General features: G+C 56.0%; 1 protein-coding gene across 1 annotated transcript in view; it reads left to right on the forward strand.

Moving 5' to 3' along the window:
- NIBAN2 (niban apoptosis regulator 2) overlaps positions 1–22752 on the forward strand; it is a 53654-nt gene that overhangs the window by 22220 nt on the left and 8682 nt on the right. The window contains exons 2-5 of the mRNA XM_068971743.1: positions 12093–12223; positions 15595–15723; positions 18875–18980; positions 20147–20314. Coding sequence (XP_068827844.1) covers positions 12093–12223; positions 15595–15723; positions 18875–18980; positions 20147–20314 — 534 coding nt within the window. The remainder of the gene's footprint in view (positions 1–12092; positions 12224–15594; positions 15724–18874; positions 18981–20146; positions 20315–22752) is intronic.

Genomic DNA, 22752 nt, shown 5'->3' on the forward strand with positions numbered 1-22752 from the left:
GGAGCTCAGATTTGCTTCTTGCTTCGAGCTCTGCCCCGAACACACCTGCCTCTGTAAGAAACCCACTCTCTTCTCCTAAAACTGGTGCTACGCTGGGCCCCTGGCTTACAGACGTGACCAAGGTACCAGCCTGACCTGCGGGGCTGCTGGGCGAGTGGGGAATGTGCCAGAGAGAGTCACTGAGGAATCCTGAGCGCCTTCTCCATGGCCCGCACAGCTCTCGATACTGGGGTAGAGCAGTGAGCAGAGCCTGGCTGGGCTTCGCGTCCTGGTTTTGCTCGTACCTCTGTGATGCTGGGGAAATCACTTCATCTCTCTGAGCCTCCCTTTCCTCCTCTATAAATGGGTTTAACAGTTAACTCTGAAAGTGAAAGTGTTAGTCGCTCAGTCATGCCAAACTCTTTGCGACAGCATGTACTGTAGCCCGCCGGGCCCCTCTGTCCATGGGATTCTCCAGGTAAGAATACTGGAGTGGGTTGCCATTTCCTTCTCCAGGAGGTCTTCCCGACCCAGGGATGGAACCCAAGTCTCCTGCATTGCCGGCAGAATCTTGACTGTTTGAGCCACCAGGGAAGCTCCGGGTGAGGGTTAAAGGAAATAACGTAGATGGTAATTGTTAACACATATGGCAGCTGCCTCTGTGCCTGGCACTGGGCTAAGTGCTGCATGTATTACCTCATGGCCTGCTTATTATTATAATTGCGTGCAAATGTGAAACTGCAGAGCATTGTGATGGAGGAAATGATGTCTGGCTAAGAGTTTGAACTGTATTAACGAGGGGCAAGGGGGCTTCAGGCAGAGGGCACAGCACAAGGCACTGGGGAGGGAGGCAGGACTGAGAGCCTGGATCCAGTTTGGCATGGTGTGTTTGCTGGGGGCAGTGTTCCAGGCCCTGTGGCAGGTGCTGAGAGTTCAGCAATAGATGAACTTTGGTCTCCGGGGTCCAGTGAGATCCTTTAAGAAGGGCTTGGTGTGACTGTCTCCCGTGTGTTGCCATAGCCCGAGAGCCTGGGTTCAGGTCCTAGCTTGGAGTTGGGCTCCAGCGCTTGACAGCTGGCTGACCTGGGACAAACCAGCAGGTCTCACAGCCTCTGTTTCCTCTGCAGGGGAGGGTGACAGATGTCCCCACCTCCCGGGGCTTGGCCAGGGCTCTGTGAAAAGTTCTCCTGCAGGGTGCTGGGTATCTCCAGTTGGCATCGTGCCTCACCAGGCATGTGACGCCAGGTGAGCTCCCTAACTGCCCCCACGCTTCCATTTCCCTGTCTGAACACGGGGCAGGGTGGTGGGGTGGTGGGGACCTTCCCTCCCAGGGCTGTCTTCATCTCCACGTGAGGCGTGGGTGGAGCTGGCGCACGGTCTGGGGTCGGTCATTCCCACGCCGCAGTGGGCCACGGGCTGCCAGATTATGGGGAGATGCCTGGCCCTAGGGAAGGGGTACCCAGCAGAGGGTCCCTTCGGGGCGCCTGAGGCCAGTCGGGAGGAAGCTTTGAGGGTGGCAGCCCCCTTCCCCGGGGAGAAGGAGGGCGTTGGGCACTCTCGTAGTCCTGGGACCCCCACTGCGGCTCCAGGGTTGGGCATTCCTTTCTGCGGTGAGAAATCTCTGGGGTGTGTGTGGGGAGCTGTGTTGCTCAGTGGGGTGGTGGCTCCCCACCTGGCTCACGATCGCTGCCTCTGGCCTCTCCCTCTGGGTTTCCTCCTTGTTGGTTCCTCCTTTGGGCCAGGTCAGTTCTAGATGGGTGCTGTCTGGGGCATCAGAGAGGGAACAGGCCTTACCCACCGTGAGATCACTGGGGATGGGGGAGGCTACGGGAGTGGGTGGAGGTCCCATCCAGCCTAGGGACCTCCCGGGAGGAAGGGGCATTGGAGACTGAGGAGGGAGGGGTGTCCCTGACCTGGGGGAACCCCATGGTGAGGAAGGGCATTCAGGGGTCTGTGGGTGCACTGAGGAGCTGGATCTTTGTCTTCAAGGCAGTGGAAGCCACGGACGCGTTTGAGCAGGGGAAGTTCAGGGTGAGAGTTCTAACAAAAAGATCCCTGTGGCTCCTGTGTGTGGGAAGGACAGGGAGCAAGCCAGGAGTGGAGGTGGGGGAAATTTGGTGGCTGTGGCAGGAATAAGCTGGGAGGGGCCTGGGCTGGGGGCGAGGGTAGGCAGTAACTAGTGGTGTAGTCTGGGTTGAGCTCTTCTGGCCTCTTGACCAGCCCCGAGTCAGTTAGGAAGCCCACCACCCGGATGGCCATGTGCTGGGGGGCACAGGCACCCAGAAGTGGGACAACCCTGGGTCGGCCCCTCGCCCTCTCTGGGCGCCGCCCAGTTGTCCTGCTGTCTTCTTGCCTTTGGCTCTGCAGGATTCTAGCTACTGTTTCAGGCTCTTCTCACAGGCGGGCTGCCAAACCCCCTCCCCTGCTGGCCGATGGAGCCTGTCATTACCCCCTGCTTCCTGGCTTTGCCCCTGATTACAGGTCCTGAGTGGGAGCCTTGTCAGCCTTTCTGACTGTGGCCACCCACCCGGCCAGTGTGGTGAGAAGCCCCAGTGGTTGGCAGTCTGCAAGGTGGAGGTGAGATGCATTTGCCAAACCTTTGGTTCCCTGTTAACACTCAGACTGTTCTGGGGTCCATATAACTGACCAGCTGTGTGTCCCCGGAGGAGTCACCTCACCTCTCTGAATTGCAGTTTTCTCCTGTATAGAGTGAGGACACCACATGAAATGACTCGTGCGAACCTGGGTGCAGCGGGGCTGCCGAGCACGTGGCCGCTGCGGCTGTGTGTTAATAATGATAAGAGGGGTGATGGAGCAGAGTAGCCCTGGGCCAGGCACTGGGGGCTGGCATGCTGACCCAGCTCTGCCGGGACCTGCTGTGTGGCCTTTGGAGGGTGTCCCCAGTGCTCTGGACCTCTCGCTTTCCCTGCTCTCCCCTGTGATGGAGATGGAGGCACTCTAGAGCGCTCTGATGCAGGCAAGCTCGGTCCCTGCCCCCACTCCGCCTCTCCTGGCTCTGGGGCGGGTGGGGTTGGTATCCCTGGCTGCCTGCCCACCTCCCCACCCTAGGTCTGCTCCCCCCACCCCCTCCAGCCCCCCCAGTGCTCTGGGAACCAGGCAGGCAGGTTGTGGGCCTGCCCCGCCCTGCAGGGTGCTGGTTTCAGTCCGCAAATCTCTTAGCCCTGAACCCTGGCCGGCTTCATGGGTGAGGTGTGGCCCCCGAACCCACTGGAGGGACCGGACGAGCCAGGGTCAGGTCTGGCATGGTGCCCTTAGCTCGGGCCAGTCCACGGCTGGGACCAGCGCGAGGCCCCTGGGGTTGGGCCGGGGCTGATGCGATCTTGGCTGGTGATTGTCCCCTTCCTCCCGGCGCCTTGTCAGAGTGGAGGTGGGTCCCAGACCTGGGCCAGATCTGGCCGCTGCTGCTCCCCAGTTGAGGGACTGGGCAGGGCTCAGTTCTCTGGGGCTGGGCCTCCTCGTCTGATACATTCCTCCAGTTCAGACACCACCTCCCCAGGGCTGAGCTGAAGGTCTGGGGGATGGTCTACGCGACACAGGTGTGGCGTGTGCTGGGCTTGGGAGGTCCACGAGAAGGCAAAGCATCTCCTAAGCTTGGCATGGAGGCTCTCGGGTTCACCTTTCTGGGCCTGTTCTCTGTGGACCCCTGTAGCCTTTCCTCCCATCGTCAGCTCAGCAAGCCCCTTCTCTCTGAGCACAATGGCCCCCAGAGTTTCCAGGGGACTTCAGGCCACCTCAGGGCCTCCCCAACTTCTTGCCCAGCCCCCGCTATCTGAGTGCAGGAAGTAGCATGATCCTTAATGTTGTCAGTTTGGAAAATCAGAGATTAACATGCTTCCGGCTGCCTTGCCTGCTGGTGGTGCTGGCCCTGAAGTTGGGCCAGGCCAGGGTTGCCCAGCCCCTGTTTCAAGGGCCTCTCGCTGGCTTAGAGGAAGCTTGGACAGGAGGTGCTTAAAAGGGGCCCCGTTAGTGACACGCCTCCCCCTCGCCAAGATGAAGTGTATTCTGCTCGTTAGCCCATGAGTGCGTGTTGAGTCGTGTCTGACTCTTTGTGACCCCACGGACTGTAGCCGGCTAGTCTCCTCTCTCCATGGAATTCTCCAGACAAGAATACTGGAGTGGGTTGCCATTTCCTCCTCCAGGGGAATCTCCCCAACTCATGGATTGAATCTCTGCATCGGCAGGCAGATTCTATACCGTAGCTGAGCCACCTGGGAAGCGCTCTTTAACCCAGTGATCTTATAAACTGACTAGGCAGATACTGGTGTGCTGTTTGCAGAGGGAGAAACAAAGGCTCAGAGCAGGGAAGTGCCTTGACTAAGCCACACAGCGTGTTGGGAGCAGAGTTTAAGCCTAGAGCTGCATGCCCAGTCGAGATGGTGCTGAGTTGGCAAGAGAGGGGTGATGCTGAGTCTTGCTACCCACACCCCAGTTCTCCAGTCCAGCCTGAGGGGACTGTGGTCAGCTCCCATCCCAAGCTGACTCACCAGCAGCTCAGATAACGGTGCTGAGACCAGCACCCCAGTCAGCTTCTGGGGCCAGCACAGCACTGATGAGATCGTCGTTGAGATTTTAGATCAGCTGAGCTGATAGGAACCCACCCACCCATTTTGCCAGTAGGAAGGTTGAGGTCCAGAGAAGATGGACAAGCGAGTTTCCCAGTAGGTGTGAAGGTTCCCTGCCGGCTCCACCAGACAGGGCTAGAGACCCCCAGACCACTCTTGGCTCTGATTGTTGCCAGCTGCGTGACCTTGGAAAAGTCACCTTGTCTTTCTGAACCTTAGTTTCCTTATCTGTAGAATGGGACTATAAAACCTGCCTTGCTCACCTCTGAGAGCAGGTGGAGACCCAGCAGGAAAGTGTAAGACAGGGCTTTGGAAATTGTGTTGGGAATGAAGAAGCTTTACAAGGTGGGGGTTTGTGTGGGCTTTGGTGTGAGACTAGGTTTAGAATCCACCTCTTTCACCTTCTAAGCTGAGTGTCTTTCAGAAGGTCTCCAAGTCTCCTTGCACCTCAGTTATCTTATCTATAAAGTGGAGGAGACAGGATCTCTCAGCATTACCTGAGCTGTTGAACGTGCCGAAGTCCTACGTGGCGAGGCACCCTGGTCCCGTCTGGGAGTTAGTGCTGAGGGTCCAAGTCAGGAAGACTAGATGGTAAGGAGGGTCCCCCGGATCACCCTCAATGGTCCCAGAGGTGCTCAAGGAGCTTTTGTTGACTATGAGTGAGATGGCCTTTCGAGAGACATTAATCCATCGTTCCAGTCCTGCTAAGAATCAGAGATAAGGATGCAACCAACTTGCTTCAAGGCTTGACTCCAAAACAGCCTCCGGGTCGGGGGAGAGAGTTGTGTGTATTTCGCCCTGGCCCCGACGTCCTGGGCAGTGGCCTCTTCAGATCCCAGCGGAGCCCAGCGCCTTCCTGCTGCGGACAATGCCTGGAGGTAGAGGTCGTGGGTGGGCAGTGCCTCCCTGGGGTCACAGGACACAGTGGTGGCTGGGCACAGAGCCCCAGCCTTCAGGGGCTGCCCCCTGCTCTAAAGAAACCACGAGCCCCGCAGGAGGTCCCAGGAAGGTGCTCAGGAGCTTTTGTGGACTGATGAGGGGCATGACCTTTCGTGAACCATTAACCTTTCTGGGCCTTGGTTTATTCCCCTGTAAATAGAGGGTTTATTTACCTATATGCACCTCCAGGCCATTTGAAGACTGAGGGGGTGTGCGTGGGGCCCTGTGTCTGAGTGGGGAGAGCTTGCCTCCTTATTCGGCAGGAGGTGCTGGGAGGGGGCCCCAGGAGGGCCCAGCGATTGGCCCCGGGAGTCCCCCCAGGGTCAGGTGGGAGCCCGGGTTCCCGCGTGTGCCTTGCACAAGGCCAGTGTCCTCACCCCTCTGTCTGTGCAGCCCCTTCTTCCTTGGGAGCCCTCCCTGTGTCAGGTTTTTGTTTATTGAAGAACTGCTGATCCTTATCATTTTGTGATTCTCTTCCGGGTCCTTTTTTTTTTCTTTTAATGTCGCTATTGGATTTTTTCAAACTGTGAAAGCTATACCTGCTAATAATACTTCCAAGCAAAGGTGAGGGTGGGATGATTTGAGAGAATAGCATTGAAACATGTATATTATCATATGTGAAACAGTCACCAGTCCAGGTTCCATGCATGAGACAGGGTGCTCAGGGCTGGTGCACTGGGATGACTCCGAGGGATGGGGTGGGGAGGGAGGTGGGAGGGGAGTTTGGGATGGGGAACACATGTACACCCATGGCTGATTCATGTCAATGTATGGCAAAAACCACGACAATATTGTAAAGTAATTAGCCTCCAATTAAAATAAATAATTAAAAAAAAACCCAAAAAGTTCCAAGCAGTCTCTGAGCACCATGATTGTGGTTGTTTGATCGCTCAGTCATGTCTGGCTCTTTGCGACCCCGTGGACTGCAGCACGCCAGGCTCTCCTGTTCTTCACCATCTCCTGGAGCTTGCTCAAACTCATGTCCATTGAGTCGGTGATGCCATCCAACCATCTCATTCTCTGTCACTCCCTTCTCCTTCTGCCCTTAATCTTCCCCCAGCATCAGGGTCTCCTCCATGAGTCAGCTCTTTGAATCAGGTGGCCAAAGTACTGAAGCTTCAGCATCAGTCCTTCCAATGAATATTCAAGGTTGATTGCGATTATAGCAGTCACATTTGTGGAGGTCTGGAACTGGATTCTGGTTGTGCTCATTTTACAGACGGGCAACTTGAGCCTCTGAGAGAGCTGGGTAGTTTACAGGGCCGAGGTCTTCAGGACTGGGATTCTGGCCACCTCACGGGGCCTGAGGCGGGAAGGCGGGCTCTGTCATTACCCTTGTATCTCTTCATCTGACAGCACCTAGGCCTGAGTCAGTGCAGGAAAGGAAGGAGGAGATGTGTGGGAAAGTGTCGAAGGTGGGTGAGGCCTGCACTCTGTCCCCTCCAGCGTCTCCCAGCAGCAACCTGGTTGCTGGGCAACCCCTCTGGCCCCGCCCTCTCAGGGGAGGGATGCCCTGTGGGCAGTGGTCAGAGTCTGGCATCGGGAGGGGGTCAGCGGGCTGTGGACTAGAACCCTAACTGCTTCGGTCTGGGCATGTGATCTCAGGTGAGCCCCTCACCCTCTCTGGCTCTCAGCCCCCTTCGGGGTGTTGGTGCTCAGGCGCTTAGTCATGTTCGACTCTTTGCGACTCTATGGACTGTAGCCCACCAGGCTCCTCTGTCCATGGAATCCTCCAGGCAAGAATACTGGAGTGGGTTGCCATTCCCTTCTCCAGGGGATCTTCCCAACCCTGGGATCAAAGCCGGGTCTCCTGCATGGCAGGTGGATTCTTTATCACTGAGTAATTGGAGAAGCCGTTTGGGATGATGAGGCCCTGAATCCCTGGGCTGTGGTGTCTCCACAAGGCGTTGGGGGGAGCAGGAAGAGCTCATACAGGCAGGCGTGAAGGAGAGAGGGACGCCTCAGGTCTTGGGGACCACTCACAGACACCAGGAAGGGACACCGAGTCATAAAACCCCTCTGGCAACTCCAGGGAGCTCACCGCTGCAGGGGGGCAAGGAGGGAGAGAGAGTGGGGTGCTGAGTGGGTCTTACAGGGAGAGGGCTGCCCAGGCTGTGACCCCCCCACCCCCACTGGAGCTCAGCAGGCCGGAGGAGCCTTCTCCAGGGCCGGGATGCCCACCTACATCCTCCGTCAGCAGCATCTGGCTGGAGGGGCCACTAGGGACACTTTTCAGGACTCCTCCCTGGGAGCTGTTTGCCCCTGGAGGGGACTGGACGCCCCTACCCCACCTTCCTCCCTAAGGTCTTTCCAGCCCCGACACCTCGCCCCCAACTCCCCATCTTCTGCATCAGCACGTGGCGGTTCCTCCAAGTTGTCTTAGGGCATCTCTCAGGAATGGGCTTCAGGGCTGCCAAGAAGCCATCCCATGGCCCTCTTCCCCCTCGGTCTTCCCTTTCCAGCTCCCCCTCTGCTGCCAGACCTCAGCTGAGCCCCCCAGTTCCCTGGCGCTGTGTCGGGACCCTCCTCCTAGTCCCTGACCTCTCGCCCAGCCTGGTCCACAGCCCCCTGGGGTGTGGCCCAGAAGTGGGCACTCAGTAACTGCTTGGCTCAGCCCCTGCCTGTGCCAGGCGCCCCGCTCCTGGGGTTCGTACTTAGTCCTTAGAGACCAGCCTCGCTCCATCTCCCCATCCATTAGGCTCCCAAGTTGGGGAGCAGATTTGGATCACTGAGAGATCCCATGTTCTCTGGTCTGTTTGCTTCTGGAATCTCAGGTGGCAAAGAATTTACCTGAAAACAGGCCCAGGTGTGTACGGTTCTCGAGTTCCAGTGGCAAGGGACATCTGTCACTGCAGCTGGGCGAGATGGGCCCAGGGCCCATGGGGTCGTCTTCTCCTTCCCTCTGAGTGAGGCACCCCACATTTCTGCCTCCCCCTCTCCACCCTCTGCCAGGTGACTTCTCCGCCCCCGCTGCTCGTGCCCTCCCCTCCTGGACTCTGGTCCCACAGCCTTACTTGGACCTGTCTGCATCCCAGCGCGAGAGATGAATTTCCTTCTTCCCCCTACTCTGCCCCTCTCAGCTCCAGTGCTCCAGGCCTCACCTTTGCCTTTTGGCTCCATCTGGGTCACCTTGTTCTGTTTTCACTTCTTGGCTTCCTCTCCAACCCACAGTCCCACTCGACATGGGCCTCGATGCCCCTTGAAAGGGTGATTCCTGGGCCTTTTCCTGGCTGGGCCCTCCCCTTCCGGTCCTCCCCAGTCCAGCCTGGGGCCTTCTGCACCCAGCCACTCCCTGCCTGGATGTGATGTCTGGGTTTTGCTGACCTGGCAGCTAGGTGCATGCTATGAGTCAGGCAGATCTGGGTTTGAGTTCCTGGCACAGGGTGGGAGTTTCCTCCGGGGGGTGTCTCCCCGAGGATCAGGGCAGTTGCTGGCCCCTCTGGATATGATGCTGTATCAGGCTGGGTGCACCATGGCCGAGGCAGGCATCCTGGAGCTGTGGCTAGAGGACCCTTGAGATCCAAGGGCCAAACCTACCCATCTTGCCTGTTGGGAGAGTGCCCGCTGGGTGTCTGTTGAGGCAGGGTTGGGACCAAAGCCTGGGCTGGAGGCTGAGAACCTGGTTCTCCTGTCCTGGGTCTGCCACCCTCCTGATCCCTAAAATGGGCAAACCATAGCACCAACTCCCTAGGGTTTTCATGAAGATTCTTTGGGGTCATGCATGTAAACCTTCCCACCCCATCGACTGGGGTTAACACTTAATAAAATGGAGCGACTGTGACGATGACCACATGTTTTATCAATATTATTATTGTCTGCTCTCCTTTGTTGTTCAGTTGCTCAGTCATGTCCAACTCTTTGCGAGCCCATGGACTGCAGCACGCCAGGCTTCCCTGTCCTTCACTATCTCCCAGAGTTTGCTCAAACTCATGTCCATTGAGTCGATGATGCCACCCAACCATCTCATCCTCTGTTGTCCCCTTCTCCTCCTGCCCTCAATCTTTCCCAGGGTCAGGATCTTTTCTAATGAGTCAGCTCTTTGCATCAGATGGCCAAATTATTGGAACTTCAGTTTCAGCATCTGTCCTTCCAATGGATATTCAGGACTGATTTCCTTTAGGGTTGACTGGTTTGATCTCCTTGCAGTCCAAGGGACTCTGAAGAGTCTTCTCCAGCACCACACTTCAAAAGCATCACTTTTTCGGTGCTCAGCCTTCTTTATGGTCCACCTCTCACATCCGTGAGAGACTTCCCTGGTGGCTCAGATGGTAAAGTGTCTGCCTACAATGCGGGAGACCTGGGTTCGATCCCTGGGTTGGGAAGATCTCGTGGAGAAGGAAACGGCAACCCACTCCAGAATTCTTGCTTGGAAAATCCCATGGACGGAGGAGCCTGGTCGGCTGCAGTCCATGGGGTCGCAAAGAGTCGGACACAACTGAGCAACTTCATTTTCACTCACATCTGTACATGACTACTGGAAAAGCCGTAGCTCTGACTTGGTGGACCTTTGTCTGCGATCCTGTTTTCTCTATTTGGCCCTAGTTCATCGCCCCATCTCTTCCCCCACCACCCCCTCCCACCTCATCGTTTTTCAGAACAATTCTCATGGCCTTTGAGAGAGTTCTGGTTGTTTATGGTCTTTAAAAAATAGGCATTCAAAGCAAATTCCTCATTTGTTCTCCTCTTCCTCCCCTGAAAACGGAATCTGAACAGACATGAGCTTGTTCCAGGAAGGGAAGCGCAGGCCTGTGAAGAGGGACCCATGGGCTGAGCTGCCTCTGGAAGGGGTGGAGGGAGTGGGTCTGCCACAGACCCTTGGTGTGGGGTGTGGCACCTCCTCTCAGCCTTCTTCCCCAGCCACCACCTCCTGCCTGGGCCCCAGGACTGCATTCCAGCATCTCTCACTCACTAGCTGGGTGACCTTGTGTCAGGGACTTAACCTCTTTGAGTCTCAGTGTTCTCTGTAAGTGTGGATGACACCAACCACACCCCGCAGAGCGATTGTATGCATGCTAAGTCACTTCAGTCGTGTCTGACTCTTTGCAACCCCTTTGGACTATGGTCTGCCAGGCTCCTCTGTCCCTGGGATTCTCCAGGTAAGAATGCTGGAGTGGATTGCCATGCCCTCCTCCAGGGGATCTTCCTGACCCAGGGACTGAACCTGTGTCCCCTGTGACTCCTGCATTGCAGGCAGATTCTTTACTGCTGAGCTACCAGGGAAGCCCCATAGAGCTATTGAGAGGATTAAATGAAGTGCTGTCCTTGCTGGGTACTCTTGCTATCTAGGGACCAGCCGTGGGAGGGATGGCGTCGTGTCAGCCCCTTTTTATTTGCGAAAGGACCAGTTCTTTGGAACCTTGAGTCCAAGACTGTTAGAGGTGGTAGGGCCTGTCCATGATTGAGCTGGTCCTCCCAGAGTACAGGGGGAAACTGAGGCCCGGTGAGGGGATCTGCACAGTGGGCCAGCATGGACCCCAAGTCCAGCCACTCAGGACAGGGAAGTCTTGCCCAAGGAGGAGGCCCCTTGGTGTGGGTCATGACCCTCTCTGGACCTCAGTTTCTTCATCTGTCAATAGGGAGGCCTGGGCAGCGAGTGCTGGGCCTGCTCTTGCACCCTGGGTCATCCCCTTCTCTGTTTAAAACCTGCTTTAGCAGAAGAGAAGAGAGAGGCCAACAGCCAGTGACTGCAAAGTGGTAGTTAATCCGGTAGATGAGTTCATTTTAGAATTTTTTTTTTTAATTGCAAAAAGAGTCATGCTCATAAAATAATTCAAATGCTAAACAAATGAATAAAACAGAACCCGAAACTCGCCCTCTGCTTCTCATTCCCACACTCAGATGTGCTGCCCTTAACAGCCTGGAGTGCTGCCTCCTGGACCTCTTCTTTGAGGTCCCCAAGCATAAATAACTCACATGCACCTACAGGAATGATCTTAAATGCGATGCTGTTCAACGTGGGAGTCTGTAGAGCTCCTGACGCGGCAGAGTGCAGACACCTTTCTTTTGTTACGTGTACCCAGGTCCCCTTCATCTTCTGTCCAACCTGAGTGAACTGTTGAGTATTGAATCATTCCCACCCCCCCATGCACAATTGGCTTGTTTCTGGCAATTTCTGGTGCATTCTGTGGGCTGGATTTCTATAGGAGCAAGGGCCCCCACGCACACTTAGAACTGTGCACACGACCACCCTCCCCCTCCAAACACGCAGTCCCCTCTTGCCACTCCCCCAGCCCCGGTTAGAGTGCCTATTATCCGCATTCCGGCTGGCCTGATGGGGAAAAGGAAAGGTCCCGTTTGCGTTCATTCGCCGGCTGGTGAGACCGAGCGTCTTTTCACTTCTGTGTCTGGCTTCTGTGTCTCTGTTGGTTTCACCGTCACGGTCATCGCCTTTTCCCGCCCAGAGGCTCACCCAGCCGTGTGTGGGAAAGGCCCCACCCCGGCCAGAAATGCAACGCAGATGCAAGTGCGGAGCCCGTGTGGACGGTTTTATGAGCTGGGATTTGGGGCAAGGCGGATGCCCCTCCCTGGCGTAGGGTCACTGGCCGGAAGCAGTCATGCCAACCTCATAGCCCGTTTGTCCTTCCCTTTCAGAGAAGACCGGGAAGATCCTGACGGAGTTCCTCCGATTCTACGAAGACCAGTATGGCGTGGCCCTCTTCAACAGCATGCGACATGAGATCGAGGGCACTGGGTTGCCGCAGGCCCAGCTGCTCTGGCGCAAGGTGAGAGGCTCTGGGCAGGGGTAGGGCAGCCTCCAAGGGCATGGGCAAGGATCCTTCCCTCTCTGGGCCTCGGTTTCCCGTGTTGCTGGATGGTCTCTGAGGGCCCCACCCTGGCTTCTGAATAGGGAGGTGACCTGGTTGTGGCATCGAGGCCCCCGTGGGCACTTCCTCCTGGGGCCAGCCCCTCCTCCTGCCGGGCTGGGGCTCTGAGTCATCTTGACAGGGCTGGTCCAAGCCCAGCTCCTCCTCTTAGCGTCTACGTGCCCTTGAGCTAATGACCTCACCTTGTGGGGCCTCAGTTTACTCACCTGTGAATGGGGATGGCCATACTTCCCGTGCCAGGTGGCCACGAGGATTAAAGATCTGTGTGCTGGGTGCCTGGGGCTGGACAGATGGTTGACTGACGTGTCATCATCTCTGGCCTTGTCATGATCCTCTTATCAGTGGTAGGGTTATGTTTCCACAGTAAAGGTTTGTCTAGGAAGCTGCCTGCTCCCCATTGGGGGGGTCAGAATGGGCCAGAGGAGGCTAGTAGAGCCTCCCAGGGTGGGGATCCTGTGCTCACCCCTGGCATCGGGGTGGGAATGGCACTGAGGAAGTGAGGGACTGGCAGCACTGGTGGGGCTGAGCGCTTGGGGTGAGAAGCCAGGCCTTGCTGTTTCTGGGGGTGCTGCAGTGGGCCCTTGTCTGGGTGGTCTGAGAGGGCTTCCTGGAAGAAGGGCCATCTCAGCTAAAGACCTGATGGGATAAGGAATATCAGACCCAGGCAGTGGCATGTGCAGAGGCCCAGAGGTGAGCCCATGGCTTGCTTGGGATGGTGGAGGGCAGGACTCAAGCCAGGTTCCAGATTCCTGACTTGATTCCTCTTTCTGCCTTGACCCCCAGCCTGCCTGGGTAGAGAAAATGTCAGGGCTGTGTGTCAGAGCATCACCTGTCACTTTGATTTGGGGCCCAGGAAATTCTGTCTGGTCTCCTGATGTCATGGCCACCTCCCGACCTGGGACAGCAGAGGGCAGCTGTGGCCTGGGTGTCTGGCAGGGGCATACCTATGTGATAGCAGAGAGGGCTTTGGACCCACCTCAGGGAGCTGCTTCCTGCGGGCTGCTTGCTCCCCTGTTTGGAAGGAAATATCATAGGTACCCTGAATTCCAATAACCCAAGACAGGAGCAGGGTCGCCTGATGTGCTCAGCATTTACTCTGCATGAGAAACGCCTTTCACACTCATCAGGTTGAGTGTTCATGGTCAGAAAACAGACGCAATGTGTCAGCAGGAAGACTAATATGAAATCACCCACAGTTTCAGAAGAGGAGGGGTTTTGGGTCCCATTTGCCACTCAGGAAACTGACCATCATGAGGCTAAGTCATGGTAACAATAGAAATCATTCTCGTCATCACATAAATTGTTTTTGTTAGAAATAATACTGCAATTAATATAGTAATAGTAGTGATAAAAACAACAGTTCTTTCGTGCGGGCGCTGCTCATCCAGCTGGCATGACATGGCTCAGCAGGACTGTGATTATGACCCGGCGCCCCTCCCAGAGGTGGACACCGGGGCTCAGGGAGGTAGAGTTGCTTGTCCAGGCTCCTGAGGCATCGGCTGTAGGAGCTTGGGGGCCTGTGCTCTCGCCATCCCCCAGAGATGCCCGTCAGCAGCATCAGAGAGCTTTGCAGAGTACAAAATATTTGGCCTGGGCTGTTTCCTGGGTTCTGCTTCCTGCAGACCTTCCAGTGGAAACACGACTCTGCCATTTGAAAGTCTTAAAAATAAAACCCAAACCCACAGCTGTAAACCAACCAACCAGCCATTACGGGCTGTCCAGGATCTGAGGGTGGACTTTAGGGGGCAGGGTGCCGAGCCCCACTCACCCGGGGAGGCCTGAGGGAGTTCCGGCTCTAAGCTGGAGTGGAGGCTGCAGACCCGGGTGTCTGGAGAGCTCTTTGTGCTCGTTCTTTCTCGCAGAGACGGGAGCTCAGGAGCTGGGGTGAGAGTAGGCCCCAGTCTAAATATAGACCACACAGCCCAGGGAAAAGCCCACTGTCGGTGGTGGGGAGGGGATGCCTGGTGGAGAGGGGGGACCATTTTCTTTTCCTGTAAATATTTTTGTCCCTGGGTAGGAAGCAGTCTTCGGGGTCCTATTGTTTGAGTACAATGGGCCCTCATTTTCCAGGAATGTTTCGGCATTTCCCCTCGAAGAGTGGCAGGCAGGTTGCTGGGGAGAAGAGGCCCGGTGAGGAGACAGGCCTGGGGGTGGGGGATGCCTCGGGAGGGGCTGCTCACCTCTGACTGCAGCTGCAGAGCTCGAAGCTAGGAGGGGTTAGGCCCCAGTCAAATTATACCTTCTCCCTTTATTACACAGGATACATGTTGCTTTTTGCAGAAGGCCCCATATTTGTTGTAGAGCAGACGGAGGCTTCTGAGAGACAGGAACCTTGGACTCCTGTGCTCCTCCCACCTAGGAGCAGGGCTGTTCCCTCTTGGCCTCCTGTTATCTCCTTTCCAGAAGCTTCCCCGGTGCTCAGTCTGTTTACTCTCCCTTCCCCCTCCCCAAATGTCAGTCTGAGGAGCCGGGAGACTGATGCAGACAGAACCCCAGTAGTGGTCATGGGCAGCTCCTGTGTATTGTACCACCTGCCCGGTGCCAACTGCCTGAGTGATCCCTGCACATGTTGTCGCAGCTGTCCCTGTCCCATTTTACAGATGAGGAAACGGAGGCTCAAAGAGGTGATGGGGCAGGCCTGAAGTCACACCGAGCCTGTGGTAGAGTCAAAGCTAGGGCTTTGCAGGGAGGTCTCGGCGTTACTGCTACCCACGCTGGCCACGAGTCTGCCAGGGTGTTGGTCAGACAGGAACCCTCTGGGATGAAGTCCCCTCCTCCCCCATCTGGGTTCGTGGAGACGATTTTGTCACCTGTCAGGGCCGGGGAGGCTCTATGGCACCACCTCGGTCAAGTCTGTGTTGTCCTGAGGGGAAACAGGCCCAGAGCAGGAAGAGAGATGTGCTCAGGTGCCGGCGGGCGGGCCTGTCCCCTCCGGCCGGAGTGACCATGGCACAGTCACACTGCAGGGGAATGGACGGGGAAGAAGCCTGCCTGGGGCTCCGGAGACCTTCCCGAGGAGGCCGCCGTGTCTGCTGGGGCCAGGACGGGGCGGGGTCCTGTCTGGCTCCCCCGTCACAGTGCCTGGCCTGGGCTCTAGTCCGGCATCACCGGGCCTCTGGCTGGACCTGGAGTGGGGAGGGGGCCTTCGCTGCTCCCCAGCCTCATTTCCCCATCTGCCAAACGGGCGTGGCGCCGTGCTGCCCCGGAGACCTTGGTGAGGAGTGAGATCAGGGTGGACGGCCTCAGTCCCCGCCCCTCGCCGCCCACAGGTGCCCCTGGAGGAGCGCATCATCTTCTCGGGAAACCTCTTCCAGTACCAGGAGGAGAACAAGAAGTGGAGGAACCGCTTCAGCCTCGTGCCGCACAACTACGGGCTGGTGCTCTACGAGAACAAAGTGGTGAGGCGCCCCCCAGGCCTCCCGGGCCCGGCCCAGCAGCCCCCTACTCTGCGATCGTTAATGCTGCACGCCCCCCGACTCCTGAACCTGAGACCCCATACCTCCACCCTCAGCCAGCCATCGCACCCGTCTCGCTGTCACCAGGCGCAAAGCTGAGCCTCAGCATCTTTCCCCCAGCCCTTTCCTGCCTGCCCAAAGCTGGACGCCACCTCTCTGCGTGGCATCTCACCCATGCAGGCACCCAGCTCGCTGGGGTCCCCTTTCGCTGTGCCTCTCCTCCAGAAGCAGCCTATCACTGCCCTGGCCCACCCCTAGGGCCCTCCCAATCTCTCCACCTCCAGGGCCCTTCTCCCCCATCAGCCTCCTTCCTGCCTTGGGCTTCCACAGCCACAGCAAACTGGCCATTCCCCTGCCTCAGAGCACTCCTGGGTGCTGGTCCTGGCTTTTTTCCTTCCTGATGCCTCTGCTCGCAACTCCCTGCCCTGAAGCAGGGAAGCTGGGGGATGACTGTCCTTTTTTTAAAGTTTATTTAGTTTTGGTTCCATTAGGTCTTTGTTGCTGTGCATGGGCTTTTTTCTAGCTGTGGCGAACGGGGCCTGCTCTCTAGTTGTGGTCCGCGGGCTGCTTGTTATAGAGGCTTCTCTTCTTGCAGAACACAGGCTCTAGGGTGCTCGGGCTTAGTTGCCCAGCAGCAAGTGGAATCTTCCTGGACCAGGAATCGAACCCGTGCCCCCTTGCATCCTCAGGCGGATTCTTGACCACCGGTCTGGGGATGAGTGTCCTTTGCCTTGGGCCCTCGGGGAAGTCCCACCTGGTTGAACCACAGACCCAACTTCTGCCACACATTCCTCTAGAGCAGCCAAAAGACAGGCTTGAGCGCCCTGTTTTGAGGCAAATCAGTGTTATTCAGTCACTCAGTCGTGTCCAACTCTTTGCGACCTCATGGGACTGCAACATGCTAGGCTCCTCTGTCGTCCACTATCTCCTGGAGTTTGCTTCAATTCATGTCCACTGAGTCGGTAATGCTATCTAACCATTTCATCATCTGCTATCCCCTTCTGCTCTTGTCTTCAGTCTTTGCTAACATCGGGGTTTTTCCAGTGGGTTGGCTCTTTGCATCAGGTGGCCAAAATATTGGAGCTTCAGTTTCGGCATCAGTCCTTCCAGTGAATATTCAGGGTTGATTCCCTTTAGGTTTGACTGATTTGATCTCTTTGCAGTAGAGTAATACTTTGGCCACCTCATGCGAAGGGTTGACTCATTTGAAAAGACCCTGATGCTGGGAGGGATCAGGGGCAGGAGGAGAAGGGGACGACAGAGGATGAGATGGCTGGATGGCAGCACCGACTCAATGGACATGAGTTCGAGTGAACTCCGGGAGTTGGTGATGGACAGGGAGGTCTGGTGTGCTGCAGTTCATGGGGTCGCAAAGAGTCAGACACGACTGTGCGACTGAACTGAACTGAACTGAACATAAGCAGAGTCAGGAGCAACCAATGCCTCAGGGCAGCAGTTCTCAGTGCACAGAATCACCTGGAAGGCTGGTGTAGAAACAGGTTGCTGCCTGTGACTGATTCATGTTGATGTTTGACAGAAAACAACAAAATTCTGTAAAGCAATTATCCTTCAATTAAAAAATAAATTCAAAAAAAAAAAATTAAAAAACCACACCATGTTGCTGGGCCTACCCTCAATTTGATTCACGTCTGCAATGGGGCCAAGAATATGCATTTCTGACGAGTTCTCATGTGACTTTGATGCTGCTCATCAGGGACCACTTTGAAAATCTTTGAAAATCTCGTTGGTCTCAGCCGCTCTCAAGAAATATGTTGAGTGGTGACACCTAGTGGCAAGGTGCAGCATGGCAGCCCTGCTGTATGAGCGCCTACATCAGAACTATTTTTCCTTGAAAGCAGTTGTTGTTCAGTCGCTCAGTTGTGTCCGATTCTTTGTGACCCCATGGACTGCAGCGTGCCAGGCCTCCCTGTCCTCTACTATCTCCTGGAGTTTGCCCAAGTTCATGTCCATTGAATCAATGGTGCCATCCAACTGTCTCATTCTCTGTCACCCCCTTCTGCCTTCAATCTTTCCCAGCATCAGGGTCTTTTCCAGAGAGTTGGCCCTTTGCATCAGCTGGCCAAAGTATTGGAGCTTCAGCATCAGTCCTTCCAATGAATATATTCTCCTCCCAAGGGGCCTTGTATGCTCAGGAGCTAGAAAGTTAGTGGACAGTTCAGGGTAATCAAAGACCCTGGGCTCTAGAGGCTGACAGGCCAGGTTCATGTCTTAGGTTGGCTACCTTACATACCAGTTATGTGATGTTGGGGCTCGTAATGGTGCTTACCTCTGGATTGTGAGAATTCTGTGAAATAAAGCATTCGGGGCCCATAGCACAGTACCTGGTAGGTAATGAACACTAGGCTGGTGTTAGCTGCTCCTTGTAGAGCCAGTAGTAGCAGTGGTGATAACATTAGATTGGCCAAAAAGTTTTTTTCAGGTTTTTTTTCTGTAAGATGTTAACGGAAAACCCCAAACGAATTTTTTGGCGAACCCAGCCATAATCACATCAGCAGTGCTTACTGACGCTTGCTGTAGCAGGCACTGTGCTAAACCTTACCCAGTTATCTCCCTGGGTCCTTAGGGAGCCCTGTGAGGTAGGAACTATTATCACCCTGGTTTTGTAGATGAGGAAACTAAAGCATGTTGTTGTTACTTAGTTGCTAAGTGGTGCATAGCCTGCCAGCTTCTCTGTCCATGGGGTTCTCCAGGCAAGAATACTGGAGTGGGTTGCCATTTCCTTCTCCAGGGAAATCTTCCTGAACTGGTGTCTCCTGCATTGGCAGGTGGATTCTTTACCACTGAGCCACCAGGGACGTCCAAACTAAAGCACAGGAGATGTTATCCTTGACACACATAGTACTTAGTGAAGCTAGGATTTGAGCCCCGAGCCTGGGTCCTGCTCAGGACACCATGTTGCCTCTAGTCACAGTAATGATCAAACTCCTTTCTTTCTCTTCTCTTCCTCTCCTCCTCCTCCTCCCTGTCTTGGGCAGGGAACACTGAGTGGGGCTCTGGGGCCAGGTAGAGACATGGGGTTTGGGGTTGGCCATACTTGTAGCTGCCTCCACCATCTCTCTTGCCCCCTCCTCAGGCTTATGAGCGGCAGATCCCACCCCGAGCTGTCATCAACAGTGCGGGCTACAAAATCCTCACCTCCTTGGACCAGTACCTAGAACTCGTTGGCAACTCTTTACCAGGTAAATGGACCACCCATCCCAGGCCAAGTGCCCAGGGATTTGGCCGGAGAGTGTGGGGGGCATTCCTGGTTCTGGAACGCCAAGCTCCATGCTTACAGGAAGAGCAGCTGGGCTAGAGCTGTGGCAAGTGCTCAGCACAACCTGAACCTCCAAGGGGAGGCCTGAGAGGGGTTTTCCTGAAGTCACCCAGAGAATTGGGGCCACACCAGTGTGAGTCCCACCCAGCCCCCACTTCCTGAGCCTGGTGATCACAGCTGTGCAGGGGGCTTACTCTGTACTCTGCCCCTTCCCTGGGTCCCTGAGAGGTTCCGGGAGAAGACGATCCAGGTGCCCCACTTTGTAAGCTGCCAAGTCAATGCTACATTTGTGGGGAGCCATCCTAGGTGACCCCACCCCATCAGAGACACCCAAAAGCTTTGTGGGATCACGTCTGCCTCTTAGCTGATCCCAAGGAGACCAAGGGGTAGTCAGACCCCCCTGTGTGGGACTTGGTGATTGAGGACTCAGCTGGAGTCTGGTTTTCCTGAATTCCAGCCCCTGCACTGGGAGGGCTGACCTTGGGGTGTTGTGGAGACCCCATGAGGTGCTGTGTGTGTGGTGAGCCCAGCACAGGGACCCAGAGCCAGGACCCAAAGAGCTGCCATTGTCCTGTTATTAACAGGAGTGACCAGGTCACAGCCCAGGACCACTTATCTCTCTGGATCTCAAATATCCATGTGGACAAAACAGAGAGAAAAATCCCCTTTTATTTATTCTGTATCCCCTGCCCCCATGCCTCCCTCCTACTTTGGACATTTAAGCCACCCTTTGGCTCCTGCAGCTGAAATTTGAAGGGAAACCCAAGACAGTAATGCTTGGCCCTTGACCCTGAGAGTTCCAACCCTGTGTTATTTGTGCCTCCTGCATAGAGTTTAGAACCTGACCCCAGGGAGGTGTATGCATTACCAACTCTAAGAACTGGTGCTGGGGGGCCGGGGAGGGGGCAGGCCTTCTCTTAGCCAAGCTGTGGAGCCTGAGAGAAGCGGCCTCCCCGCTGACTCCAGTCATTCTGGTACAGGCCAGCCCTCTCTGGACCTGGAGGGGCAGGGCGAGGGGTCAGCTGCTGGCTGTCCTCTGGCCGAGGGAAGCCACAGAGGGGAGCCACTTAGTGGGTGCTGTCTCCACAGGGACCACACCAAAATCGGGCTCTGCCCCCATCCTCAAATGCCCCACGCAGTTCCCGCTCATCCTCTGGCATCCTTCGGCGCGTCACTACTACTTCTGCATGATGACGGAAGCCGAGCAGGACAAGTGGCAGGCCGTCCTGCAGGACTGCGTCCGACACTGCAACAACGGTGAGCCACCCCTGAGGCCCCGCGACCTGGGACGGGGTTACCGGGTGCGTTGCTGAGTGGTGACACCTAGTGGGCGACTGTGGAGTGGCACCGCTGCTCTATGAGCCGTTTTCCTTTTCCTTCTGGGGTTTTAGAAACCATGTTCAGTTCAGTTCAGTCCAGTCGCTCAGTCGTGTCCGACTCTTTGCGACCCCATGGACTGCAGCACGCCAGGCCTCCCTGTCCATCACCAACTCTCGGAGTTTACTCAGACTCAATGTCCATTGAGTCAGTGAGGCCATCCTACCATCTCATCCTCTGTCGTCCCCTTCTCCTCCCGCCTATAATCTTTCCCAGCATCAGGGTCTTTTCCAGTGAGTCAGCTCTTTGCATCAGGTGGCCAAAGTATTGGAGTTTCAGCTTCAGCATCAGTGCTTCCAGTGAACACCCAGGACTGATCTCCTTTAGGATGGACTGGTTGGATCTCCTTGCAGTCCAAGGAACTCTCAAGAGTCTTCAACACCACAGTTCAAAAGCATCAATTCTTTGGTGCTCAGCTTTCTTTATAGTCCAACTGTCACATCCATACATGACCACTGGAAAGACGATAGCCTTGACTAGATGGACCTTTTGCCCTTAACGTCCCTGGTGGCTCAGTTGGTAAGGAATCTACCTGCAATGCAAAAGACCCAGGTTCAAACCCTGGGTGGGGAAGATCCCCTGGAGAAGGAAATGACAACCCACTCCAGTATTCTTGCCTGGAGAATCCCGTGGACAGAGGAGCCAGGAGGGCTAGAGTCTGTAGAGTTACAGAGTCAGATGTGACTTAGCAACTGAACCACCAACTGCCACTTTTCCTTCTGGTTTTTGGAAACCATTGTCATGCTGCCCTTAACCCTCTCCCCTGATGAAGACTGTTCTGTGACGCTGAGAAAAAAATATAGGAAATTGTTTCCAGAGGGATGCGGTTGTTGAGCTCCTGAATCACAGAGGAAAAACCCTGATTCTGCCACTTCCCAGCAACATGATCTTAGGAGAGCAACTTGCCTCTTGGAGCCTCTGTGAAATGGGGATAATATTTTCTCCTGTGTCTGAGAGGCTCTAGGAGGATTCACAGTCCTTGTTAAAGATTTTTTTATGGTGTCATTTCTTTCTTATCACTGACCTGCCTGGTAGTTTAGGAACTTCGCTTCCCCCCTCAGGGCCTCGTTCTCATCTGTAAAGTTACAAGGTCTCTTCCAGCTCACTTATTCATTCAACAAACCTTTCAGTGTTTCTCTGAGCCAGACCCAGGGCTGGGTGCTGAGAATGCAACAGGGAAGCAAGGCCTGGTCCCTCCCCTCCCCTGGTCCCTCACTGCCGGCAGCCTAGGGGTAGGGGGGACAGATGTTAAACAGATGAGGATACCAGGGGATGGTGAGTCAGGACTGTGCTCGGTGCTAGGTGGGAGCCACCCGGGGAGCTTGGAGGGTGTGTATATACTGGGGGGTTGCTGAGCTTGTATGGGTGGAGGGGTTGATGAGGGCGGCATCCTTGAGGAGGCAATGGTTCAGCTGAGACCTGAAGGATGCATAATTCTAGAACAGAGGGAGGCATGTTCTAGACAGAGGTCCCAGCGAGCATGAAGGGAGGCCTGGTGTGGGGGTGCTTCAGAGGAGGACGAATGAGGGCCTGAACTTGGGAGGGGGTGCCCGGAAATGGGACTGGCGGGGCACTGGGGTCAGATCCGGAGGGCCTCATGAAGCTCACAGGAGTTTGATCAGAAAGGCTTGATTGTCTCTTGGTGGAAGGGTGTGGGGGACGAGGGGCTTTCTGCCCCTGGGGGAGGAACAACCCTGTCCCAGAACCTGAACTTCTCTCCTGGTGACTGGCCGCCCCCGCCCCATCCCTGCTCCACCCTCTGGCTGCAGGCACACCTCGGGCACAGGTCCACTTGGAGGCCGGACCATGGGCACCCACGCCTAGAGGCGGGCTGTGCGGTGACTTGGCTCACCTCACCCGTCCTCTGTCCTTTCCACTCTCCAGGGCCGCCTCTGCCCCAGCTGGAATCTGCTGGGCGGCAGGAACCAGGTCTTCGGTCAGGCCAACCCGTGCCGCCCACAAAAGGCCTCCTGTTTCCAGGTCCCTGGGGGCTGAGGGCCCAGGACTGGGCAGAGCAGTCTGGGTTCTGACCGCCTGGCCCGGGGTACCTTTTCTCCTCCCTTCCTCCTCCCCGCTCCCTCCCTCCCCTCCATCCCTGGCCCAGGCCCCTCGTCTCCAGGTTTCCAAGGCTAATGGCAGACCTGGCCAGGTAACCCCAGGCCAGGCTGGGTGGGGACCTCCCAGCGGGGAGAAGAGCTGCCATTCATTTCCCCACTGCACAGTGGCGGTTGTGATCAACTAGATTGCCAGATTATGGGGAGGAATCAATGGGCGGGTCCTGGGTAGAGCTCTTGGCCCTGTGCCTGGCACATAGCGAG

The sequence above is a fragment of the Capricornis sumatraensis genome, chromosome 1 (assembly GCF_032405125.1).
Source record: "Capricornis sumatraensis isolate serow.1 chromosome 1, serow.2, whole genome shotgun sequence".
Lineage (NCBI taxonomy): Eukaryota > Metazoa > Chordata > Mammalia > Artiodactyla > Bovidae > Capricornis > Capricornis sumatraensis.